This window comes from Gekko japonicus, unplaced genomic scaffold, assembly GCF_001447785.1.
Source record: "Gekko japonicus isolate JY-2015 unplaced genomic scaffold, Gekko_japonicus_V1.1 scaffold8, whole genome shotgun sequence".
Classification (NCBI taxonomy): Eukaryota; Metazoa; Chordata; class Lepidosauria; order Squamata; family Gekkonidae; genus Gekko; species Gekko japonicus.
In genome coordinates this window covers 2,534,115-2,560,433 of record NW_015167057.1, presented here as the reverse complement: position 1 = coordinate 2,560,433, position 26,319 = coordinate 2,534,115, and the positions used below count along the sequence as shown (strand labels likewise).

At 47.4% G+C, this 26,319-nt stretch overlaps 1 protein-coding gene across 1 annotated transcript in view; it reads left to right on the top strand.

The window, feature by feature from the left end:
* The window catches only part of ARHGAP23 (Rho GTPase activating protein 23), a 154,735-nt gene that overhangs the window by 39,599 nt on the left and 88,817 nt on the right, over positions 1 to 26,319 (top strand). The window contains exon 3 of the mRNA XM_015412439.1: positions 25,177 to 25,201. Coding sequence (XP_015267925.1) covers positions 25,177 to 25,201 — 25 coding nt within the window. The remainder of the gene's footprint in view (positions 1 to 25,176; positions 25,202 to 26,319) is intronic.

The following is a 26,319-nucleotide window of genomic DNA, read 5'->3' as shown; positions in this document are numbered from 1 at the left end:
CTCACGCTGGAAATCCTTTCCATTCAAGCCGTTGTCTTATTAACCACTGGTCTCTCTAATGCGTGAACAACAGCTGAATGTAAATCCAGAAACTAGTACAAGAATGATGTGGAGAAATAGCAAGGAGGTGCCCAGACTGAGGGAGTACAACAGAGTTGTGTGTTGGACAAAATTAGCTCTCTCTATCATCCCCTGGTTCCCAGGATCAAGAGTGCATACCCCTAAAAGCAAACTCTATGTTGGGGGTTATTGGGAAGGAGACGGACAACAAAGCAGCCAACACTGTGATGCCCCTATAGTAGGACTGTGCTGTGACCTCATTTGGAATACTTTGCGCGGGTCTGGTCTCCGCATCTCATAAAAGGATATTGCTGAGCTGGAAGAAAATGCATGGAGGAGAGGTCCACCAGTGGCTTCTAGCTATAGTGACTAAAGGGTGTTGGAACAGACAGTGTCTGGTGTACAAAGAGGAAGAGAAGACTCTGCAGGGGGCAGCAAGAAGACAATTACATAGGATAGTGAGGTCCTGTTTGTCATTCTTTGTTAAGCGTCCTTCTCTCTTGTTAAGTATAATTCTTTGTCTGTCTTCAGATCGTTAACTCTGAGGGCAATATCCTCCTCCTTCTTAGAAGTTCCACATTTAGTCTCTCTTTCTCTCAGCTGGTGATGTAGTTAGGATACTATCTCTGTCTCTCCTCTTCACTATCAAGTATGTTCGTTCCTGAATAAACCTGTATCTACACTTTCATCAGGTTGTGCACCTTTGCTGTGTTCATTATTCTGCCACATCCAGAGACAGTCAACCACTGAACACCAGCATTAGGCGGCATCAAAGGGGGAAGGCCTTGGTCTCTATACTTTGCTTGGTGTCCTCCTCCCTACAGGGCAACTGTTTGGCCACTGTGTAAAACAGGACACTGAACTACATGGACCACTGATCTGATCCAACAAGGCTGTTGTTGTGCTGTTACGAGAAACGGCTTTGAGATGCCATGTTTTTAGCCTAGCAAGTTTTAAGGGACATTCTGGCTTTTAGTCATCACACTAAGGGAGAGAGATCTTTCCCCAGATGTTTTCCTTGTTTGTCATAGGAGAGGGATGTGATGCTGTCCTTCCAAACAGCTGGTCTGAGGAAGGGAGGTAACTGTTGGGTGTTATTACAGAAAAGGGAACTTCCAGGATAGGTTCTGTAAACACAGAGAGCTGGCAGAGAAGAAAGCAAAGGATACTTTTCACAGAGATATGAAAAGCCATGTATTTGTCTTCAAAGAGACTTTGGATTTCTTTCCAAGACTGGGTGGTGGGTGTGTAAATATTATCCTGGGTATTGGAATGGTACGTATTTTTATCTCCTCCTTCTTGCAAGAAGTTCAGGGTAGCTTATATGGCTCCCCATCATTTTATCCCCATAACAACCCTGTGAGGTAGGTCATACTGATGGAGAGTGACTGGCCAAAGGCCACCTAATTGTACGGATGGCTGCGTGGGGATTTGAACCTGAGTCTATAAGGCCCTAGTCTGAAACTTTATTTCTCTATCATGCTCGCTGTAGCACAATGTACCACAGCACCTCTAACTCCCCCCCCCCTTTTACTGTTAGCTTATCTATGTAAACGAGAACTGGGTTCATTGTATCTGGAGGCAAAATAGTTGGTGTTTTAGTTCTCACTGAGGTTGTACTTGTAACCCTGTGCCTAATAGCTGCCACTTCAGACCACAAATAGGGTATTGGGTGGGAGGATTTTAACTTGAAATGTGTAGGAAATTGTATTTTATTTTATTTGTCAGGATAGATAATTCAGTATATGAGCCCATTCCCCCCTCCCCCCCAGTTGTAGTTAGGGATATAAAACATTAAGCAATAAGGATTCATTTATTGTTTATATATCGCTGTAAATGTTTCAAAGTTTTCCGGGGCATGGAAAATTGGCAGAAGATTCCCCATAGCGTCTGTGTGAAATCTGTGTTAGCCAACGATGGCATTATAGTTGATTATCTGTGCACAAGATGGGCACCGCAGCACGTCTGTGTGAAATCTGTGTTCGCCAACGCTGGCATTATAGTTGATTATCTTTGCACAAGATGGACGCTGGAGCACATTTTCCTAACAAAAATTGTAGCAGAGCTGATAATAAGTTTAAACAGTAATGTTAGCGATAATCTGATAGCAAGCGTGGTGTGGCGATTAGAGTAGGATCTGCGAGACTCGGGGTCGAATCCCTGCTCTGCCGTGGAAGGTTGCTGGGGAACCTTGGCCTGGTCGCAACCCCCCCCTTAAATTATGTCACGGGGTTGTTGTGAGGATGAAGAAGAAGAAGAAGAAGAAGAGATTGGATTTATACCCCGCCCTTCACTACCCAAAGGTGTCTCAGAGCGGCTTACAAACTCCTTTCCCTTCCCCTCCCCACAACAGACACCCTGGGAGGTAGGCGGGGCTGAGAGAGCTCTTGACAGAAACGGCTCTTTTTCAAGAACAGCTCTGACAGAACTATGGCTTGCCCAAGGTCATCCAGCAGCTGCAAGTGGAGGAGCGGGGAATCAAACCCAGTTCTCCCAGATTAGAGTCCATGCACTTAACCACTACACCAGACTGGCAGAAATGGAGAGGGGGGGGGACTGTTCTAAGCCACTTCGGGTCCTTCCCTATTGGGGAGAGAAGTGGGGTATAAATGAAGTAATGAAATGGATAAATACATGAAGTTGTATCTCTTATGGATTCTGAAGTGGTTTAGAACAGATACCGCCTTACTACCTCACTGAGAACTAGGTCAGGAGTTCAGTCACCATGGAAGTCTAGGACGTCTGCCATCATTTGGGGGGGGGGTTGGGCATGCGTGTTCCTTTGTTTTAAATATTTGGATCTAGTCTTTTGATTGGCTATATACTGTAAGGATCTGTGGTGACTTTTTCAGGAAAAAAAACGGCAGGACATTTCCTCCCTTCGTTTGGGCCTGAGCCACAGGAGGCTGAGGTAGACGTCAGCGCCCCCACCCCCCGTGCCACCAATGGGGGGTGATGGGGGAGTTAGGCTTGCCAGATCCAAGTTGGGAAACTCCTGGAGGTTTGGAGGTGGAGCCTGGGGAAGACAGGGACCCCAGTGGGCAATGCTCCCTCTAAGCTGTGGAGTCCTGTGAGCAAAAATTCTACCCTGTGAGCTACCGGCATTGAAGTTGTGAGCAGGTGATTTGGCTACTGCATAAATTAGTTTGCTCTGGAGCCATCCTTCCTGAGCTAAGGCAAAAATCTGTGAGCCAGAGGCTAAAAAAACTGTGAGCTTGTTGTTGTTGTTGTTCAGTCGCACAGTCGAGTCCGACTCTTCGCGACCCCATGGATCATCTCCCGCCAGGCCCTCCTGTCTTCCGCCATCCTCTGAAGTTGGCTCAATTTCATGTTCATTGCATCAATGACACTGTCTAACCATCTCATCCTTTGCCGTCCCCGTCTTCTTTTACCTTCGATCTTTCCCAGCATCAGGGTCTTCTCCAGTGAGTGCTCCCTTCTCATTTGGTGGCCAAAGTATTTGAGCTTCAGTTTCATTATCTGGCCTTCCAGGGAACAGTCAGGGTTGATTTCTTTTAGGATTGACTGATTTGATCTTTTTGCAGTCCAAGGGACTCTCAAGAGTCTTCTCCAGCACCATAGTTCAAAAGAATCTATTCTTCAGCGCTCGGCCTTCCTTATAGTCCAACTCTCGCAGCCATACATGACTACTGGGAATACCATTGCTTGGACCATGCGTATTTTTGTTGGCAGGGTGATGTCTCTACTTTTTATCATGCTGTTTAGGTTCGCCATCGCTTTCCTCCCAAGGAGCAGGCGTCTTTTAATTTCATGGCTGCAGTCACAGTCTGTGGTGATCTGGGATCCCAGGAACGTGAAGTCTGTCACTACTTCCACGACTTCCCCTTCTATTTGCCAAGGAGTGATGGGGCCGGATGCCATGATCTTAGTTTTTTTGATGTTGAGCTTCAAGCCCACTTTTGCGCTCTCCTCTTTTACTCTGAGCAAGAGGCTCTTTAGGTCCTCTTCACTTTCTGCCATTAGAGTGGTATCGTCTGCATATCTGAGGTTGTTGATCTTTTCCCCAGCAATCTTAATTCCCGCTTGTGATTCATCCAGGCCAGCATTTCGCATGATGTACTCTGCATATATATTAAATAAGCAAGGTGACAATATACATCCTTGTCGTACTCCTTTTCCTATGCTGAACCAATCAGTTGTTCCATATCCGGTTCTAAGTGTCGCCCCGCCTACCTCCCAGAGGCTAAAAAAACTGTGAGCTAGCTCACACTAACTCAGCTTAGAGGGAACATTGCCAGTGGGGTACAACGCCATAGAGTCCACCCTCCAGTTTTCTCCAGGAGAACTGATCTCTGTAGTCTGCAGATGAGCTGTAATTCCGGCGGAGCCTCAGGTCCCACCTGGAGGCTGGCATCCTTGTTAGGCTGTGAAAGAGTGAGCGGCAGACCTGAGACCTGAAACCCAGCAGCCTTTGTGACTGTGTGTGGATTCGAACCTGAGTCTCCAAGGTTTAGTCCAGCACTTCAACACAGGCTCATTACACTAAGCATGTCCATAATCTCTCCACAGGAGGTTTCTTCATAGTACCCCTTCTCATTCATGTGTTGCTGCAGGGTTCCCCCATCTCAGGCAGCCAGACCCCTCTCTCTCTCTCTCTCTCTCTCTCTCTCTCTCTCTCTCTCTCTCTCTCTCTCTCTCTCTCTGTCACCCCTCCGTGCCCCAAGCTCAGTTCCAACAGTGAAGAGCTATTTGCTGACATCCCGTTCCAATTAGATGAAGCGTCTGGCCTGGAAGCGCTGTCTCTGCAAGAGAGAGAGAGAGGGAGAGAGAGAGAGCCTTCCGGCCCACACAAAGTCCTGCCCCCACCCAATTTCGCTTTTGTCATTTCAGAAGGGGGAAAGTGAATCCTTTGCCAGTTGAGTTCAAAGGCTTTGGAGTATAGGAGGGGAGGAGAAGAGAGGGGATTGGGGGTGGTGTTAAAACTGTTCTGTCTGTCTGTTTTCTGCAGCGTCAGCGTCATCTGGACAAAAGGGTGACTGTTGTGTTCTGTGGTTTGGACAAAAGGTTGTGTGTGTTCCGCCCTCACCCCCAATTTAGACAGAGATGTCCAAGGGTTGGCTGGTGTTGGCTGCTAACTGTTGGTTCATTTCTCCTCTTCCCAACCAAATTCTCTCCTGTTCGGTGGTGGGATTTCTCCAACTGTCAAACGCTCACGAAAAGTTGGCGCGCGTGTGTCGGCCAGGACTGGCCGTGTTCATTTGCAGGCAGACAACTGTAAGCAGACAGGATCAGGGTCAAAGTCCAAAAATCCACACCTTGGGCAGGTTTGAAGTGATGAGCCATGAGAGTAGGCCTTCCCTTGGCTTGCCCAGGCGCCCCGCAGCTGCCGGGGAAGGCACAGGGAGGTATTTCAATCCCTCCCCGATCCTTCCAGGGCCCCCCCTGGCCTGCCCACCTCGAAGTCGCCAGGGGGGTCACTCTCCAGGCCTTCCCTCTGTAGCCACACACGCAAAGGTTTTGGCTGTAGTGGGCGTGGCCAACTCTGAAGCCAGCCGGAACTCCGTTCCTGTGTGTTCCTGCCCAAAAATAGCCCTGAAGAAGAAAGGCAGCAGTAGACCAGGATGGTGGAGGTACAGGATGTTTGGAGGCATTTTGACAGGAGCAGTGTAGTGAAGGAGGAGGAGGAGAAGATGGTGGTGCTGCTGGTGTTTTTACTCCCCAAAGGAGCCTCAGAGTGGCTTACAATCGCCTACCCTTACTCTCCCCACAACAGATACCATTAATTAATTAATTAAATTTATAGCCTGCCCTCCCCACTTAGCAGGCTCAGGGCGGGTTCCAAACACGTTGATCTGCACAGAGTAGGCATTTTGACAGGAGCAGTGTAGTGAAGAAGGAGGAGAAGATGGTGCTGCTGCTGATGTTTTTACTCCCCAAAGGAGTAAATATGCCTCCAAATGACAGATGATGTTGATACCAGCAATGTGGATCTGCAGTCTCTGGAGGGGAGGCCATATCAGGTGGATGCCTGCTGCCTCAACCTTCTGAGGTAGGTGGGGCCAAGAGAGTTCTGAGAGAAGTGTGACTGGCCCAAGGTCACCCAGGAGGCTCCATGTGGAGAAGGAGGGGGGAATCAAACCTGATTCTCCAGATTAGAGTCCGCCGCTCTTAGCTACTACAACAAACTGGCTCTCTGTATAGGACTAGGATCTTTGAGGCCCAGGTTCAAATCACCGCTTTGCTGTAGAAGATTGTTGGGGTGACCCTGGACCAGTCACTTTCTCTTCCAGCCTAACCGATTTCGCAGGGTTGCTATGAGGATAAAAGGGAGGAGGGAGTGATGTAAGTCTCTTTGGGTCCCTATTGGGCAGATTATAAATGAAATAAATGAATAAATACCAAGTGCATGCAGAACTAGTGATGATGAGGAGAAGAGTTGCAATAAGGCTGGAGGAGTCCAAAATGCTGTTGGCAAAACGAGAAGATAGATTAGTACAGATGGCTGGCAAAAAACTAGGAGGTCCAAGAAAAGAAATATTTCTTTTGCTTGGCAGGTGACACAGCTGTAGAGTATCTGCCAAAACCAGGTTCTGTGGTCCCCAAATTTTGGCTGACCTTCATAGTCCAGCAAACTTTTTCATGGCCTCAGCATTCCTGACTCTGTGTGTGTGTGTGTGTGAGAGAGAGGGAGAGAGAGAGAGAGAGAGAGAAGTCTGGAACAATTTGACAAGCATATTTATAAACCTGATTGGCTTTGCTTTCCCCCCTAGATTCATGGAACTCCCCCTCCCCCATTCTGTTTTGAGGTTCAAGAATGTAGACATATTTCTTGAAATACACGGTGCAAACATTTGCCTCTTTTTAAAAGTCCTGTCTGGTGTCATTGACTGCCCGCTACAGTGCTTTCCCCTTTCTAGATCACTCAAATGGGTGATCTAAGCCAATCAGGGATCATGTAGTGAGAAGGCAAAGCTTCACAATGCTGTGTAGCCAGTCACATTTGGCATTGCAGAGACGTCAGTTGAGAGTGGAGAAGGCCGATGTGAATGAACAGGTGGGCATTTGCAGAGACGTCAGTTGAGAGTGGAGAAGTGAATGAACAGGTGGGCATTTTGTGCCGGAAAATCGCCAGGAGAATAACATGTTTATTTTCAATGTGGCCAAAAATATCTATGGTAGGCAGTTTTGGCTTTGCCCTGCTTACTTCTTCTTGGAAAAACCAACACTTTTCAGTTATCTGTTTCTTAAATAGAGCCATCAGTGTACTTGACACATTACTAAATAAGCAAAACAAAGGTCTTTGCCTGGAGGAACTTCCTGCCAAAATTTAGAGGTGGATGTGAGAAATGCAGCTATTCGCCTCACCCTGTCTATTTCATTTATTATATTTCTATCCTGCCTCTATCACCAGTGGGGTCCCAAAATGGCTTACATTGTATCTTTCGCCTCCATTGTATCCTCACAACAACCCTGTGAGGTAGGTTAGGCTGAGAGTGCATGACTGGCCCAAGGTCACCCAGCAAGTTTCCATGGCATGAGCTAGGATTTCAATTTGGGACTCCCAGATCCTAGTTCGACACTTTAACCACTATACCACACGTCCCCCCAAATACGTTCCCCAAAGCAGCTCGTGGGAATCCAGACCTAACAAATATGACCGTTGAAATTCAATTGAACGTTGCTCTATTGCCCTGGATCGAGTAATGATGGAGCGGCCTGTCCACTTTCCCTCTGGGTGAGGGGCTCTCACTGGGGCTGAATCTACATATGATGGCAAGGTACTTGGCTGAGTTTGTTCCTCCTGTCGAATTTATACCAATACAACCCTCGCTGTTCTTGTCTTCTCAAGGCAGTCATGCAAGCTCGGCTGCTAGATCAAGCAGAAGTCAAACTAAGGAGCGACACCAATGTTGGGATTCCAGGAGGCTCGCTTTTATCTTCCCCAGCTCCAGGGCAAGAGGCAGAAGCTTCGGCAGGGTGTGGCGACCAGATCCCGGGGGCTGGGTTTCGATGGTGATGACTCATCTGGGCGGGAGCCAAGGAGTGGAGGGTTCTGCTGTGTGCCAGGCATTCCCTGGCAGATGTTGTCCGATGACTTCACCGCCTCCTCGTGCCCCGTGGGGAGACAGGCACAGTAGGTTACTTCACGTGCACAGAGGGAGGGCGGGGGAAGAAGCCCGTCGCCAAAGGAGAGAGGAGGAGACGCCTCCTCAAGGCAGGTGGTGGTGGGGGGGAGATGTTGACCCCCGCTCAGTGCACTCCACCCTTTCCGGCTCCTGGTTTTATTCATTCATTCATTTATTCAGATTTTTTAAATTAAATCCCAAAATGGCTCACAAGGAAACTGACACCCCGACTTTAAAAAACCCCACACTTAACATTCAACGGAAGGAATAAAAACAATTTAAAAATCACAGAGAAGAGGAACAAAAGACAAACCGCAGCGGCATTGTCCAGTCTTTCAGCCACTTGCCTTCTTGAGCAGGAAGGTTTTAACCAGCCTCCTAAGCACACTTAGAGCCAAACTACATGTTACGACAGACACGGGTCCAAACCATGGCCGTCAAAACCATTTTGGAGGGAAATTTAGCCATTTAAAATTTGCCGTAAAGGCACTGTCATGGTGTGATCTTGTTTTCCCCCTTCTGTGGCTTTTCAAGAGCTGAAACAGCCCCCCCCCGGCTGTTTCAGCACTTGAAAAGGTGTGTGGTGGGGCAGACAAGATGCCCTGATGCTGTCACATTGTGGGCCTAATCAAGGTTGGGCCCTCACGGCAAGTTTTAAATGGCTAAATTTCCCTCTAAAATGGTGTCCTTAGCCAGGGTAACAGGTAGTTTGGCCCCTCAGTGAGCTGACAATACTATCTGTTCTAGACAGGCCATTCCATGGGGTTGGGTGGGGGACACGATTCAGAAAATACCTGGGTCTTCACCATTTGGAAGCCTTACTTCCAAATGTGGCAGTACACAGATCAGAAACACCCCTGAAGATTTTAAAGCTGTGGGGAGGGCTTCAAGAGGGAATTAGATAAACATATGGAGTGGAGGTCCATCAGTGGCTATTAGCTACAAGGTATAGGTAGGAACTCTTGGTTTGGGGCAAGGGATGCTCTGTATTCTTGGTGCCGGGGGGGGCCAGAGTGGGAGGGCTTCTAGTGTCCTGGCCCCACTGCTGGACCTCCTAATGGCACCTGGTATTTTTGGCCACTGGGTGATACAGAGTGCTGGACTGGATGGGGCATTGGCCTGATCCAACATTGGCTTCTCTCTTATGTTCTTATATTTGACTGACCATGACACCATGCCTTCCTCCAGGAGCCTTGCCTCTTGGACTCAACATTGGCACTAGCCACTGTTGTGGATTCTGTGGCGCTCCCTTCACTGGATTCTTTTATAGCAGAGATGAGCAGAAAGTATGTCCCAGTTCCCTGGTGGACTGTTGGCCAGTTTCAGGTAGATCACTTAGCATCTGCTGATTGCTGAGATTCTTGCTAAGAATGTTACGTTACCTGGATCTTGGTCTGATCCTTTTTCAGCCCTGGCCCCTACCTGGTGGAACTCGCTGCCTGAGGATATCCACACCTTACGGCGGGGGTGTCGAACTCATTTGTTATGAGGGCTGGATCTGACATTAATGAGACCTCGTTGGACCGGGCCATATGTGTCATAAAATGTAATGCCAGGTAGCAGAGATATACACTTAATAAAGGACACAAACACAAAGGTGGTTTTTTTTACTTAAAATAAAAACATGCTTAAAACATCAGCACTCTTGCAATATTTTGTTTATTTAACAGTATCTGATAACTGACACCTCTTGCTCTGAATTATTGCATCAAAATGTCTGTGCTGTTGCAATCTTGAGTATGCTGTTCAGGTGTGTATCTGTAAGCGGCAAACCTATGATGATGCAGCAGCAGCAGAACTGGAAGAAGATGCAGAAGACAGCCAGTTCCACTGCTGGCCTGATAGAAGCTCTCTGGGGGCCTGGTCTGGCCCCCCCGGGCCACATGTTTGACACCCCTGCCCTACAGGAGCTGTTACCATTCTGTAGGGCTTGCAAGGCAGAGGTGTTCTGCCAGGCATTTGATTTCCCCCCCCCCCATGTTTTACTGAACCCAGGGGGCATGCGTGTATTAGACATTTATTTCCATTTTGAAATGTACAGTTTAATTGTGGTTGTTGAATTTTAATGCTGCTTTCAGTTCAGTATTATTGTATTTTTATCAATGTAAGATGCCCTGAGCCCTGCTCGCAGGAAAGGGCGGCCTAACAAGTCTAATTTAATAATAAATAAATAAATCCTGTGAAGTATCTCTTATGTCCTCCTCCTCCACCACCACCAACATCCGTGGTTTTGGGTTGGCTCTGGTCCCGGTGAGGGTTTGCGTTATATTATTGCACCAAGCTGAAGATCATCGATGCCGATAAAATTGTTAGTGCGCCATCTGAATCATTGAATGATTACCATCAAAGTACCATCACTAGCACTTTAATTGTTGGACTGTTTTTAATGCTTAATGTTGTTGTTGTAAATTGTTTACATTTTGTACATGGTTTTTATGGTACAGGGTACCAATTACTGTAAGCTGCCTTGAGCCTGCTTGCGGGGAGGGTGGGGTATAAATCAAAATAATAAATAAATAAATAAATGTCCTTAAGCAGTGCTGCAGTTTCAGGATTGCTTAACCCAGATTAATTGTGCTTTAAAAGATCCATAGTGGGTTTTTTTTGTTTTTGTTTGGCTTGTAGACCTCAAACACATCGGTGAAGCACCGGGGATCCTTAACTGCAAAAGTAAATTTTTTTTGCAAAAGAGGGTCAATCTCCCTCTGGTTCATGGGCAGAGGACACAAACGGTGGAAGCCCCTTGCAGTCCTTCTCCATATTGGCTTGCCTGTGCTGCCGGCTGCAAACCCCGCAGCAGATCAGAGGATTCCCTCTATGCCGCCACGCTTCTTGCCACCTCGCCTGCAAATGGAGCTGCATGGAGTTTGGGGGAGGCGGCAACTCCTAGGCGTGAGCTTGGGAGAGGATCTGCAGAAAAACTGTGGCTCCCGTGCAAAACAAGGGCCGTCTGGTTTTAAGTGAGATGCCAAAGTGGAGTTTGCAGGAAGCAGATGAGAGCTGGGGTCAAGGGCTGGGGAGGCAGCCTGGCTGCAGCAACCAGCACACAACCGAATTGTAGTCCAGGGTTGGGTGGAATATCAGTTGCCTGTCCAGGAGATCTGGGAGCAGGAAGCAGGGGTCAAAGGAAAAGGCAAGAGGAAGGTCAGCCAGGAAAGGCCCGTGCATATGGCCAGGTGGGCTGTTGCTTCAACAGAGGTCTGAGCTTAACCTGGAAGTCTGTATCCTCAGGAAGCTCAGCAGTGTCCAATCAGAGGGGTCTTTGGTGTGTGCGGGGGGTGGGGGGGAGCCATGCAGGTCTGGAGGGAGAACATGGTTCATGAAGCTGCCTTCTAACAAATCAGACCATTGGTCCATCATGATCAGTATTGACTTGGATAGCCCCAGGCAAGCCCGATCTCATCAGATCTCAGAAGTATTTAGATGGGAGACCTCCAGAGAATACCAGCGCCAGGAGGCCAGAGGCAGGCTTTCAAGCCACTTCTCTGAATGCCCTCTGTGCCCCAGTAGGAGTCATCAGCAATGTTCCCTCTAAGCTGAGCTCGCTCACAGTTTTTTAGCCTCCAGCTCACACATTTTTGTCTTTGATGGCTCCAGAGCAAACTGATTTATGTAGCAGCCAAATTGCTTGCTCACAACTTTAATGCGAGTAGCTCACAAAGTCTTGCTTACAAGACTCCACAGCTTAGAGGGAGCATTGCTCGTGAGAGGTTGTCATGACTTCCAGGCACAGGCGCACACAACAGAAAATGCAAAAATACCACCTCCACCCCCACCCCCAAAGATCAGTATTGTCTGCTCACACTGGCAATGGCTCTCTAAGGTCTCAAGAAGAGGTCTTTCACATCACCTACTACCTGGTCCTTTTAACAGGAGGTAAAGGGATTGCTTGTCAGAGGTTGTCATGACTTCCAGGCACAGGCACACACACAGAAAATGCAAAAATACCACCACCACCCCCATCCCCAAAGATCAGTATCGTCTGCTCAGACTGGCAATGGCTCTCTAAGGTCTCAGGAAGAGGTCTTTCACATCACCTACTACCTGGGCCTTTTAACAGGAGGTAAAGGGCATTGAGGAGCTGCGGTGGCTCAAGTGGTTAAGATGCTGAACTGCAGGCTGTGGTCGGTAGTTCAGCAGTTCGAGACCCGAGTGTGTCGCGTGACGGAGTGAGCTCCCGTCTCTAGTTCCAGCTCCTGCCAACCTAGCAGTTCGAAAGCAAGAAATTGCAAGTAGATCAATAGGTACCACTTCAGTGGGAAGGTAACAGCGTTCCGTGCGCCTTGCTGTTTAGTCATGCCAGCCACATGACCACGGAAACGTCTTCGGACAGCGCTGGCTCTTCGGCTTTGAAACGGAGATGAGCACCGCAACCCTAGAGTCGGACTCGACTGGCTTTCGAGCAAGGGAAACCTTTACCTTTAAAGGGCATTGAACCCAGGACCTTCTGCATTCAAAGCAGATGCCCTGCCACTGAGCCACAGCCCCTTAGAAGGCATTTTCTAGGGCTCTGATTGTGCCTTCAGAACATTCTCCACACCCTAACTTCAGCCTTGCAGGTTGAAAGATGGATGTCTCTGCCCTGGAATGGGGTAGGGGGAGGCTGGTTTCATTTTGAGCCTGAGGGATCGAAAACAAAAGCCGTGTGATACCTTTTACAATGGCTGTCCAAAATAACACAAAACAGTATGCAAGCTTTTGAGGTCCCCAGGACTTTTCATATAGCTTGATATAAAAACAATAAAAGGGGCTGGAGTGGGGAAAGAGACCTTTTTCTGTCCATGTTCTTGAAAGATGTCTTCTCTGTATTCACACCCTAACTTCAGCCTTGCAGGTTGAAGGATGGAGGTCTATGCCCTGAAATGGGGTAGGGGGCGGCTGGTTTCATTTTGAGCCTGAGGATTTGAAAACAAAAGCCGTGTGACATCTCTGTATCGTGTGTAGAATCCAAAAACAATAATGGAATCTGTGTAATGCCTTTTATTAGGGCCAACAAAATTGCCACCTAGGTCTGAAATCTGAACAGACTTTTAAAATGTGTGTGTTTGTGTGTGTATATATGTGTGTGTGCGCGCGCGCGCGCACGCACACACATACACACACACTCTAGGTGGATAGTGTTGCCAACCTCCAGGTGGCACCTGGAGATTTCCCACTATTGCAATTGATCTCCAGACCAAGATCTGTCCCCCTGGAGAAAACGACTGCTTTGGAGGGTGGACTGTATGTCTTCCCCAAACTTCACCCTCCCCAAGCTGCACCTCTCCAAATCTCCAAGTATTTCCAAGGAGACCTGACAGCCCTATAGGTGGAGCTGGTATTGAGTTGCATGTTTAGGAGGAAGAGACAACTGAATATGTAAAAATCAAGGGTTGATCAAACGCCTCTCTGACACCAAAGAAGTCCTTTCAATGTCCGAGAGCTGATGGAAACTTGGTAGTCATTTATTTAGCAAGATTAATTTTGGTTGATGTGGTAGGTGGAGAGACAGTGGCAGCCAAATTGGGTAATAAACCCTAGTGGTGGGGGGGTGTCACATACTTACTGGCATCTGTGCTTTTTAAAGAGTTTAGTGGCAGTGGGAACCAGGCAGAGTGCTGGCAGTCTCTCCTCTGACTGTGCAGGCTGTGTTCCCATGATGGAGTGTGTAGGCAGACAGTGTGTTGGGAACAGTGTGTAATGCCTCCAGTAGAGATCTGACTTGCACGGGAGACCACACTTATATGAATGGCTTTCTGTCACTGGAGACTCAAGAATGCCATTTAATCTGCAAGATGCACAGGAAATTGTTTAGCGGAAGAAGATACAGAAAAGGGAAACCAAAGGGGTGGCAGATGGGAATGGCTTCCTTCTGGGCCGAGGAAGCTGGAGCGTCCTTGTCTATGTGTGTTTGTTTTCTAAACTAAAGTGGTGTATGGGAAGAGGACGTGGAAGTATAGAAGATGTGATTGAGAGAGAAGAGCAAGAGTCCAGTAGCACCTTAAAGACTAACAAAAAGCAGTATGAGCTTTTGCGAGTCACTGCTCACTTCTTCAGACTGAAGAAGTGAGCGGTGGCTCACGAAAGCTCATACCCCGCCACATATTTTGTTACCCTTTCACACACTTTGTTAGTTTTTAAGGTGCTACTGAATTCTTGCTCTTTTCCTCTGCTACAGACAGACACAGTTACCCATCTTGATCAGAGAGAGAGAGAGAGAGAGAGAGAGACAGACAGACAGACAGACAGACAGACTATATTCTTCTCCTAAACATTAGAAAACACGGCCATCCTGTTAGCATTAGGCCCAGGGTGAACAAATTGTATTTTTCATGCAACGCACTACCAGGGCCCCAGTCACACGGGCCAGATAATGTGGGGGGGGAGGTGTGGCTGTTTGCCCCGGAGCAAAATAAAGCGCGGTAGCCCGATCACACAGTCCCCCGAGTCTTTGCGCTTAGGCTATTAACTGGCGATCACATGGCGATGCTGGAGCATGGCAGACAAGCGGCGCAGCAAGCGTTTTGCGTTTGTGCGCATGCACTGTTCCGCACAGCAGCACTGCTTTCAGTTATGCGTTTGTGTGCATGCGCTTACGAAAAACATCCGGTTTGCGATGGGACATGGACGGGCGCTGGATGCCACGGAATACTAGCATTCCCGCGATCAGATGCCCGCCCTCTGCCCCACGTATTCCGGATACTAGTGCACTTTCCACGGTACTTTTTTACTGCGCATCTTTGGCGGGACGCCACGGGTTGGCCATGGGTGCACTATGCTTCCCAGATGTTGCGGTGTGATCGCACCCCGAAAATCCACCTGACATCCGTGCCTTTAACGCGGCAAATCCTCCGTGTGAATGGTGCCCAGGTTTGGGTTTTGATGGTTTAAGGGCATTAGAGAAATACATGGAGCATAGCCAAGAATGGACCCTCTATATTCAGAAGCACAATCATATGTTGAGTGCAAATTGCACAAGGTGGCTTTCTCAGGCCAGAAGGCCAGACTGAGTAGGACTTCTGCTGTGATCTGGAAATGCAGTGATGGTGTTCCCGTGGTCATCTGTGGCATCCACCTGCACATGCTGATGCTCTGCAGAAAGGAGCTTGCTGAGCAAGCCAATCTGGATAAGATGCATGCTGGGGGGGGGATGACACTATTTCCCCTTGCAAGAGACCTGCAGCTAGTGCAGGATCTGTTGTAGAAGAAGTACAAGCCGTCGTGGTCGTTGGAGCAGTTCTCTGCAGAGCCTAGAAGAGCAGCCTCGCTCTGGGCTAGCCTCTGTCTCAGTGGAAATGCTCAGAGACTCCAAACGTGGCTATATTTAGCACCTTAATTATCATCCAGGGCAAACGATGCCTCTGTGTGCACGGGCTCGTATGTGACGGGCTGGAGGGACTTGTCCTTGAGATTTTGCCTGGGCTGTGGTGTGATGTGAGCTGACAGCGCTCAGAGGAGAAGGGTGGCAAGTTGGGACTGCAGAAGCATTCCAGTCCGTGTGACAGGCAAGGGGACCCGTTGACGTAGGGCCTGGGGAGAGGATCTAGCTTCCTCTCAGAGAAGGTCCTCATGCTGCAGCTCTGGAGTCGGAGATTTGTAGGCATCTACGGGGAAAAGAAAACCTGAGAGCCCTAGGAGGTTCTATACCCTGACCTGGATGGCCCAGGCTAGCCTAATCTCATCGGATCTCGGAAGCTAAGCGGGGTCAGCCCTAATCAGTATTTGGATGGGAGGCCACCAAGGAATACCAGGGTTGTTATGCAGAGGCAAGCAATGGCAGACCAACTCTGAACATCTCTTGCCTTGAAAACTCCATGGGGTTGGCATACATTGGCAGCGAGTTACCAGCACTTTCCACCGCCAGAAAACTCTGTGGTGTGGAAGTGTTGACATTGGCACACATCCTACAGCTCCACTGAGCAAACTTTGAAACTTTCCTCCCTCTGAAGGAGTCTTCCTTCAACAGAAAGGTCATTGAAGCTGGAGGAGGCCTTCTTAAACTGGAGGAACTTCCTCCAGCCTAAGGCTGGAAACCTGCCATGACGCGTACAAGCTTCGTAATAGCCCCTAGTTACAATTTTCCCTGCTGTAGTTTGTGTCCATATGGGTAGGACTTGGAGTAAACGATGTAGAGACGGAAGATACCAGGAACATGGCACAACTTCCTTCCTTCCTTCCTTCCTTCCTTCCTTCCTTCCTTCCTTCCTTCCTTCCTGTTTGGTGTAGTGGTTAAGTGCACAGACTCTAATCTGGGAGAACCGGGTTTGATTCTCCACTCCTCCAGCTTGATGACCTTGGGCAAGCCATAGTTCTGTCAGAGTTGTTAGAGGTGTAGAATAGAGTAAGAAGAGTAGAGGTGAGAAGAATAATGTTGTAGGCTTAGAGACTGACTGGCCCAAAGTCATAGAGCCCACCCTCCAGGGGAACTGATCTTTGTCGTCTGCAGATGAGCTGTAATTCCAGGGGATCCCCAGGTCACACCTGGAGGCTGGCATCCCTAGGAGGCTCAAAGTGGCATACAATCACATTCCCTTCCCCTCCCCACAGCAAGTACCTTGTGAGGTAGGTGGGGCTGAGAGAGAGTTTGGAGAGAACTGTGATGACCCAAGGTCACCCAGCAGGCTTCATGTGGAGGAGGAGTGGTGGAGAATCAAACCCGGCTCTCCAGATTAGAGTCTGCCACTTTTTACCACTACATCACCCTGGCTTTCAAAGCAGAGATTTGAACCTGATTCTCCCCAATCCTAGTTGGACACACTCAGGGCTCTTTTTGTAGAAAAAGCCCAGCAGGAACTCATTAGCATAATAGGCCACACCCAACATCAGGAACTCATTAGCATATTGGGCCACACCCCTGACAGCACAGCTCATTAGCACATTAGGCCGCACCCCCATGTTACCAGAAGTGTGGTTATCCAGCTACACCCACCTTTTGCTTGTTATTCTGTTTACCTTGTTTGTTGTCAAAACCCAGGGTTTTTTTGTAGCAGGAACTCCTTTGCATGTTAGGCCACACACCCCTAATGTAGCCAATCCTAAAGAGTTCCTGCTTTTGGGTATGGCCTATTATGCTAATGAGTTCCTGCTGGGCGTGGCCAATTTGGGAGCCAGCCGGAACTCCGTTCCTGTGCGTTCCTGCCCAAAAATAGCCCTGGACACACTCAACATTCCACTATCCTAGTGTTTTTCCTGTGAGAGCAGACAGGGAGAGCACTGGGTCCACCTGTTTCTATGCCCTGCTTCCTTTTGCTGGGACTGGCCGTGAAGGAGGGGGTGGCCTGAGTTTTAACCCTGTTCGATCTCCTGCTGGTTGGACTTTGCCTCTCAGAGAGCAGCGGGAGAGGGAGACTGAGCTCCAATCCTGCTTGGGGGTTGCACTGACATGACCCTTTATCTCTTCCGTTGTCTCCATGGGTATGTGTGTGTTGCGGAGCGGCCACCTTTTTAGATGCTACATCTTAGGTAATGTCTGCTTCACTCTCTGTTTATGTGCGTGCAGATGGCGATGGGAGAGACTGCATGAGCAAAGCTGGCCAAAAAAAGAGAGGTTTCCTGAGTCTGGTTGAGTTTGACCTTACCCGTGTGAGCAATGGTTTACACAGAGTGGTGTTTTCCATAACTTGGATTCCCTAGCAGCTGTTGTAATGAATGATGACACCAGAGCGCATTTGGGTCCAGATCATGCTTGGGGAAGCAGCTTTTTTTAAATGCACAACCTTGTGAGCCTACTCATGTGTTTACATTTAGTAGCACCAGCCAGCGGGGTCTGTTTTGCTCACCCCAGGAAGGTGCTTTGCGGACATGGCCTCACTTTGTGTGTGTTAATCTCGTCCACCTTCCGTTTATTCTGCCCAGTCAAATGTTGGGTACACAGTGTACCTCATTCAGATGCTTCTGACGCTGTGGCTCCTTTGTGTGGCCAGGAAAGCAAAGTGGCGTGCTGTACTTGTGCCCTTGAAGATGATCCGGAAAATTAATCAGCTGGTGCAAAATGCAGCATCCCGTTTGTTACCAGAGTGGGCCATTGGGCTCACATTACTCGTATTCTGAGGCCCCTTCTTGGGCGGCCTGTTTGTTTCCAAGATCCGATTCAAGGTGCTGACACTTGCCTTTAAAGCCCTTCATGACTTGGGGCCTCGAGAGTTGAAGGAGGAGGCAATTGGATTTAGACCCCACCCTTCACTACCCAAAGGAGTCTCAGAGCGGCTTACAATCTCCTTTCCCTTCCCCTCCCCACAACAGACACTCTGTGAGGTAGGTGGGGCTGAGAGAGCTCTTTCGAGAACTGCTCTTGAGACAACAGTTCTGAGACAACTTGTGACTGACCCAAGGTCTCTCCTGACCAATGCTCCCTCTAAGCTGTGGAGTCTTGTGAGCAAAAATTCTACTTTGTGAGCTGCTGGCATTAAAGTTGTGAGCGAGCGATTTGGCTGCTGCATAAACGAGTTTGCTCTGGAGCCATCCTTCTTGAGCTAAGACAAAAACGTGTGAACCGGAGGCTAACAAACTGTGAGCTAGCTCACACTGACTCAGCTTAGAGGGAACACTGCTCCTGACATGTTTCCACATGGCACATTCACTCTTCCCAGCTTTTTTGGAGACTTTCCCATACTTTTGGAACAGCCTCCCAGAAGAGGAAGGATTGCTAGCTGTAGACAGGAAATACCTGGAGATTTGGGGAATGGATCCCGGGGAGGGGCCTCAGCAGGGTATAGTGCTGTGGAGTCCACCCTCCTTTCTGCAAAAAAATTGAGTTATTCCAGGGAGGTTTGGGAGCAATCCGAGTCTGGGTGAGAAGGAAATGCATTCCTGGCTGTAGACTGGTGTCTGAGCGGTGGGTGTTGCCTTCTGACATACTTCTGGTGATGTCAGGGGGTGTGGCATATGCAAATAAGTTATGCTAATGAGTTATGCTAATGAGCTCCTGCACCTATTTTTCTATGAAATGACCCCTGAATGTATGTATGTATGTATTTACATTTCTATCCCACCCTTCCCACAAGTGGGCTCAGGGCGGGTTACAACATTAGCGTAAAAAATAAAACCAAGATTATAAACTTGACCCTTAAACGATGGCGATCAGACTACATCACAGCTATTACAATGGTGCCCTGGTGTTAGACAATTAAAGGCAGAAAGGGCTAGATCCCATAAGGGATTTCTAGATTATAGGTACGCTACTCGGAGTAGGAATGAAGTAAATAAATCAATAAAGTCTCTGGCTTTCATCAAATACTGAAACAAAGGCACAGTGCAACTCTCCCTTTTCAAATATAAAAGCTAGCAGTATTTTGTGCAAAATTGTGTCCTAGCTGGCTCTTACCAGGGCTTGGAGACACTCTTGCAAGGGGAATGTGTCCCTTTACCACGCATGTTGCTTCTGCTTGGGGAACCACAGGGATCCTCCCCAGCGGTACACATTTTTTTTGTACATGACTGAAGATGTGCTATTTGGATTAGGTCCCAATACTTATGTTGGCATTGGTTGCAGTTCCGTAAGGGATATTTCTGCTTTTACTATAACTACAAGCTCATGTATCTAGTCCTCATGGCTAGAAGGGAAAGGTTTGGAAATTCTTCCCTCTGCCATTCCTCAAGACCCCCCTGCTTTGCCAAATCAATTTAAAAACAGGATTGCAGAACCAAACAAAAGCTACAGTCCTGTGCACGGTGGTGGAAGATGCCATCAAGTTGCAATCGGTTTATCGCAATCCCGTAGGGTTTTCAAGGCAAGAGGCGTGCAGAGGTGGTTTGTCATTTCCTGTCTCCATGTAGATTTCCCTGGTGGCCTCCCATACACATGCTTACCTGAAAAAGTAAATCCCACTGAACACAGTGGGACTTTAAACAAAACTGCAGTACTTCCAGAGATGGCAGTTTCACTTGTGAAGAGCAAGGAGCTGACTGCTGCAGCACAGCTGCGGTGGTCTGGTTTGGCCATTCTTCATAAAGCGGCCTGCCCACCTGGTCCGTGTCCTTTTGCCCCAAATACTGTAGCAACTGCTGGCACATTGCTGTTTCCTGCCATAACAGCTGTAGCATCTCCACTGGGGACTAATTTGAGCCAAACGGTTGGAAAGGGCAGGCTTGCTTTGGCCCCGTTGCATCCCTTTGCACGGTCCTGTTTGCATAACGACTGAGATGGAGACATCAGCTTCCTAACCTGTCTCGCACACGATTGGCGAAGGACTTTGCGGCACAGAACGGACGCTTCGCTTTGTCACAAAGTCGATTCTTATCCTCATGATGCGTGACCAGAACAATCTGCATCCTTTGCCGCGAAAGGCCCAGTTCTGCCCACAGAATTAAGCATTGCAAATGGATAAATCACTTGCAGCTGTGCTTCTTTTGTAAAGTTTCGTATAAATTTGCAAAATGCCTTGGTGTTCATGCTGATGTTTGGGGTGGGGGAGCAGATTTCGAAGGGGGTTATGTGCAGTTTTCGGGACAGGGTGTGTTGGCAGCGGTGAGCCACTCTATTTTTAGGCCTGCTTTGCATTATGTATAATTTTATGCTTAGCCTAAATGATACTATCTTAAAACCAAAGTTGGCCATAATTTGCATATGGGGTAGAAGTTTGCCAGATGACTCTGGTGTGGTGCTCTGTGTGAAGTAATGGGATGAGGACCTATTAATTTGGATATCTTGCCAGACTAATCACAGTTTGAAATTATAGAGGAAGGGACTCAGCTTCAGATGCAACCCAAAGGGTCCGTGGCTCAGTGGTAAAGCGTCTGAGGTCGCTAGTTCAATCACTGGCACCGCCCAGTTAAAACGATCAGGCACTAGGTGATGTGAAAGACCTCTGCCTGAGACCCTTGGAGAGCTGCTGTCAGTCTGAGTAAACAATCCTGACCTTGATAGCCCAAGGGACTGATTCAGTATAAGGCAACTTCATGTGCTCAGAGTCATCCAATTAAGTTAAATGAGAGAACATTAAACACATACTTACCTCTCCTACGGAAATCAATACAACTCAAACATGATTGACTTTGGTTTTGTTATTCTAATGTTATGTGCATATTGGCTTTAAAAGAGAAGGCTGTGGTTTCTAGGGTTGCCTCCTGGCAACCGGTGGGGGGTGGGGTGGGGGCTTACCAGGAGCGGGAAGGAAGCCCAGGAGATGTCGTGCCAGGTCCCTCCTGGCAACCGGTGGGGGGTGAGGTGGGGGCTTACCAGGAGCGGGAGGGAAGCCCAGGAGATGTCACTGGCACTGTGGCTATGTCACTTCCAGAATGCATTGGAAGGGACATCATCACACTGCAATGTTGCTGCAGCACTCTGATATTTGGGCAAAAACTCTATGGTAAAAATGGCTTCTACCATAGAGGTTTTGCCCCAAAACCAGAGCGTTGCCTGGACATCCCCAGTGTGATGATGTCACTTCCTATGTGTGCTGGAAGTGACGTTGCCACATGTCCACCAATGTCTCCTGGGCCTTCCTGTTTCTCCTGGTAAGTCCCCCCCACCAGCCAGCTGATTGGCACAGGGGCTGGGGACTGGTGGTGGGGGAACCCCGCATCTACTGGGGGGGCTGACAACCCTAGTGGTCACAGAGGTTGAGAGGAGGGGCTTACACTTTGCATGCATGTAGCTCAGTGGCAGGCCATATAGGGTTGGATCCAGCCAGGTTTTCAGCTGGTGAAAAAGGGAGAAGTATATTGTTTGTCTTCCCCAAAAGACCATCCTGAGAAACAAGGGACCTGCATGGACAAAAGCCACATGAGATATGGACTGTTGAGTGGAAGACAGTGGAAGATCTGGGGGACTTAACATATGGAGGATCTCAGATAGAGACCCGAAGATCTGACATGGATCTCATTAAGCTTGATGGCTTTGTTTAGTATAAGGCAGCATTGTATGTTCATAAGCACCATGACCTAGTGAACTTAGTGGAGGAGCCATGGCTCACTAGTAAAGCATCTGCTTGGCATGCAGAAAAATCCCCGCTTCAGTCCCACACACCTCCAGTTACCAGGTGGTAGATTATGTGAATGACCTCAGCACGAGACTCTAGAGAGCTGCTGCTAGTCTGAGTAGATAATACTGACCTTGATGGATCAGTGGTCTGATATGGTATAAATTACTCAGGTTTTCATGTAGGGCAGTGGTACTCACAACAGACTTTAACTGTGGCTACTAGTGTGGCCTCAGCCCAGTCATATATGTCCCATAAAGATCAGTGAAATAAATCAGTGCCTTGGTAACCACACCAAAAGTCATTGATGGCCACATTTGAGAAACCGTGCCACAATCAATGAATTGAAGAGGATTAGTGACTGAAAAATTAGAAAAAATAAAATGTGAGTCTACTGCCACCTGAAAGACTAACTAAATCTGTTCCCAAATAAGTTTTTGTGATTCAGAGCTTAATTTCGTCAGATGCTTAGGAGTGTAAATCTATCAGGCCCAATTTACCGTGTTTCCCCGAAAATAAGACACTGTCTTATATTTATTTTTTCTCAAGAAGACACACTAGGGCTTATACCACAAATACATAGAAATCCTGCTAGGGCTTATTTTTTGGGTAGGTCTTATTTTCGGGGAACAGGGTATATATGCAATATAAAGGCGTGGGGAAGAATGTTATAAAGAGAGGCCAGTCCAAAACCAGATGCAGGTCTCAAAGAGTTCACTCGGCATTTATTTTATTTATTTATTTTATTTTATTCAATTTATACCCCACTCTTCCTACCAAAGCAGTCTCAGGGCAGCTTACACAGTGCATAAAATACAATTAAAATCTATCATAAAATTCATCATAACTAATCAACCAAAACAGATGGGTTATCCTAAAATCCATAAATCACTATCCTAAAGTGCTGATACAGTTTTCAAATAAAGTGCACAAGCAGAAATTTCAGATTGACCCATACTCCACAGGCATCATTGTGAGGTACTTCCAACTGTTGTTGGATAAGCAAAACGTCAAATTTCATGCAGGGTTAAATGAGGTGTGGATACAACAGGAAATTACAGATGTATAGTTGGCAGTAATTAACTTCTGCAAGGATGGGACATGCAAAGTATTAGCACCTATAATGAGTAAGACATGACCATTTCAGGGATTTCGATCAAGGAATTATACAAGTAGAAACTGAGACTACTGAGGCAGAGATCTGGGTCCCCTCTCCCACTTTTTATCCAGGTGCATTTCTTTCTCTCATTTTTTAAATTAGGAAGTGTTTCAAGACAGCACTAAGAGAATGTATTTCAACAAATGCCAACAATGTAAACAAAATGAATGGAGAAGCCCCCCCCCCAAGTAAATATTACTGTGGTTCATGACGCCATCATGTATTCATTAATCTACCCTGTTTCCCCGAAAATAAGACCTACCGCAAAAATAAGCCCTAGCAGGATTTCTATGCATTTGTGGTATAAGCCCTAGTGTGTCTTCTTGAGAAAAAATAAATATAAGACAGTGTCTTATTTTCGGGGAAACACGGTATGTCGGAAAATGAGAAAGTTTGCTGTCATGTGGCTTTGTTCCTCTCTATCCCATACAGTCATACTTTCTACAAAATCACAGGGCCTTAGTTATTCTCTTAAAATAACTCTTACTCTCTATTAGGTGTCTACAGAGGTCATTTCGGGGGGGAACGTGGGGGAACACAGTTCCCCCTGGTGAGGTGCAGGGGGAAGGGGCACATGACGAAGCCCCACCCCCTGCTTCCGGCCGCCCCGCTTCCAGCCCTCGTTCAGCCAGGAGGAGGAAGGAGAAGTTGCTTCCTCCCCGCCTCTCCCCAAACCTGCCTGCCTGGGGCCAGGGAGGACCTTGGCGGGGCTTCCTCGCACTCCCGCTGGCCTTGCAGGTCCACCGCCGGGCCCCTAATGTCAGGGTGTGTGGCATATGCTAATGAGTTATGCTAATGAGTTCCCCTAGCTCTTTTTCTATGAAATGACCCCTGGGTGTCTAAATACAACCAGTTGCCCCCCCCAAATGATAATCTCCTTTCAACACTGTACGTTTATTTCCTGTAGCCTGTATTTTTCACATCAAAGTAGCTGTTTCTTAAATATATAGCTGTTACTTTCATTTTTGTTTTTGAATTCACTGCGGCTACATATACCTGTCAAAGTTTTTTGAATGTATATGAACATATGAAGCTGCCCTATTGTGTCAAGGCACTGAGACCGAGGGTAGAGTACTGGTTTAAAGTATTGAGACCTGGGTTCAAATGTCCATGCAGCCATGAATCACATTGAGTTCCCTTGACACAGTCACTGCATCTCTACATGGTTGGATAAATTGGAAAAAGTTAACATAAGGCATAAGAAGAGCCCTGCTGGATAAGGCCAGTGGTCCATCTAGTCCAGCATTCTCTCACACAGTGGCCAACCAATTCCGCTGGAGAGTCAATAGCAGGGCACTGAGGTGTTGTGGAAAAATATATTTCCTCACATGCAGGCTGAAGTGGTACAGTGACTTCTGCCATCTTGACAGTCTGCTGTTTCATTGGGCTGCATGGATAGACCAGGCCTTAGGATAATAATGCCACTTTTCCTCAGTATGTGGGAAATTCATTAATGTGAAAAGTGATTGGGAGAGGTATGTTAAATGTATATCTCAGCCAACTGGGAACAAAAAGTATTGTACAGTAATAATGGACAATAGGAGGCAGTTTTATGTCTTTTTACCAGTATGGCCCAGTCAGGGACCAACTGCCTGTTTGTGTGCCATTCCATGTTTCTTTCGTCTTTAATTAAAATGAAAATCAGCCTATGGAAGGCTGCAAGTTGGAGCATTGTGGGTGAGTGGGGGATGAGGAAAAGTTGTGGTGCATGTGTGCTTAACCCTTTCACTGCTGGCCATTTTCCCTCATGAAATCACCCCTCAAGGCACTTTTCTCCCCAAAAGTAAAATGTCCAGGTTTTTTTTGCATCTTTTCCTCCATAGGACAAAAACTGCAGAACTACTTAGAGTGGAAAAACAATCAGTAGGGAAATAGCAAAGCATGTCTCCCCCACCAGAGAACGTAGTGACATTAGATTTATTGATATTTGTTCTTTGGAAGATTAATATTCTCCCTTTTTTTTCTGTTGCAGGAAGAAGAGAATGGCAACAGAACCGGTATGTAGCTATGCGTCTGTGTGATAGGTTTTTTTACCCCCTAAATTGGAACTGCTACAGTCCCAAAACAAATAGTTTTCACTGTTCAGATACATTTGATGAATGCTGGCTATTTTAATTATGTTTTTAGAACTTTTAGTTTTTAGTTTGATTGTGTTTTTAGAACTTTTAGAACTTTTCACATTTAGTGAAGTCTTATCTACACGAGATGTGTAACACTACTCAGGTCAGGGGTCCCCCAACCTAACTGGCGGTCACATATACCATGGGAGGGAACACACTTTATTTCTAAAAATCTTTTATATGTAAGCATTTTTAAACTTTAATACTATATATCCCCCCAAGAAAAAAATACAGCACTTACATATCAGAAAAGGGGAGAAAAAGGAGAGTCTTATCTATATCTCTCTAAACTCCAGGAAATTTTTTAAAAGATCTAGACAACAATTACAAAAAATATGGGTAACTTTAGAGAGAGATTTTGAGGTGTGCAACATTGATTTGAATAATATCATACCACAATCTATATGCATTTTAAAATTTGCAGGTGCGAAACATTACAACTCAGAGCAAGTCAAATACAAAAATACAGTTTTCCATGATGCCTGCAATAAAACACTCACCAGCTGGGGGAAGAGCACAGGGGAGGGGAACGACGACACACACTTTAGAAAGTGCCCTGTTGCTTGATGCAGCTCAGGAGCACCACAAGGAGGGGGCGGGCTTCTGCCTACCCTCTGGGCACTATTTTCCCTAATGGAAAAGGCCATGAGCACAGGGGAGGGGAACGACGACACACACTTTAGAAAGTGCCCTGTTGCTTGATGCAGCTCAGGAGCACCACAAGGAGGGGGCGGGCTTCTGCCTACCCTCTGGCACTATTTTCCCTAATGGAAAAGGCCATGGAAGTACTGAAGGATAATAGGGAAATGGCTGAGAAGCTAAATGCATTTTTTGCCTCTGTCTTCACTGTGGAAGATGAGAAGTGCTTGCCCACTCCAGAACCGCTGATTTCAGGAGGGGTGTTGAAAGACCTTAGTCAGATTGAGGTGATGAGAGAGGAGGTCCTAAAACTGATAGACAACTTAAAAACTGATAAATCACCAGGCCCAGATGGC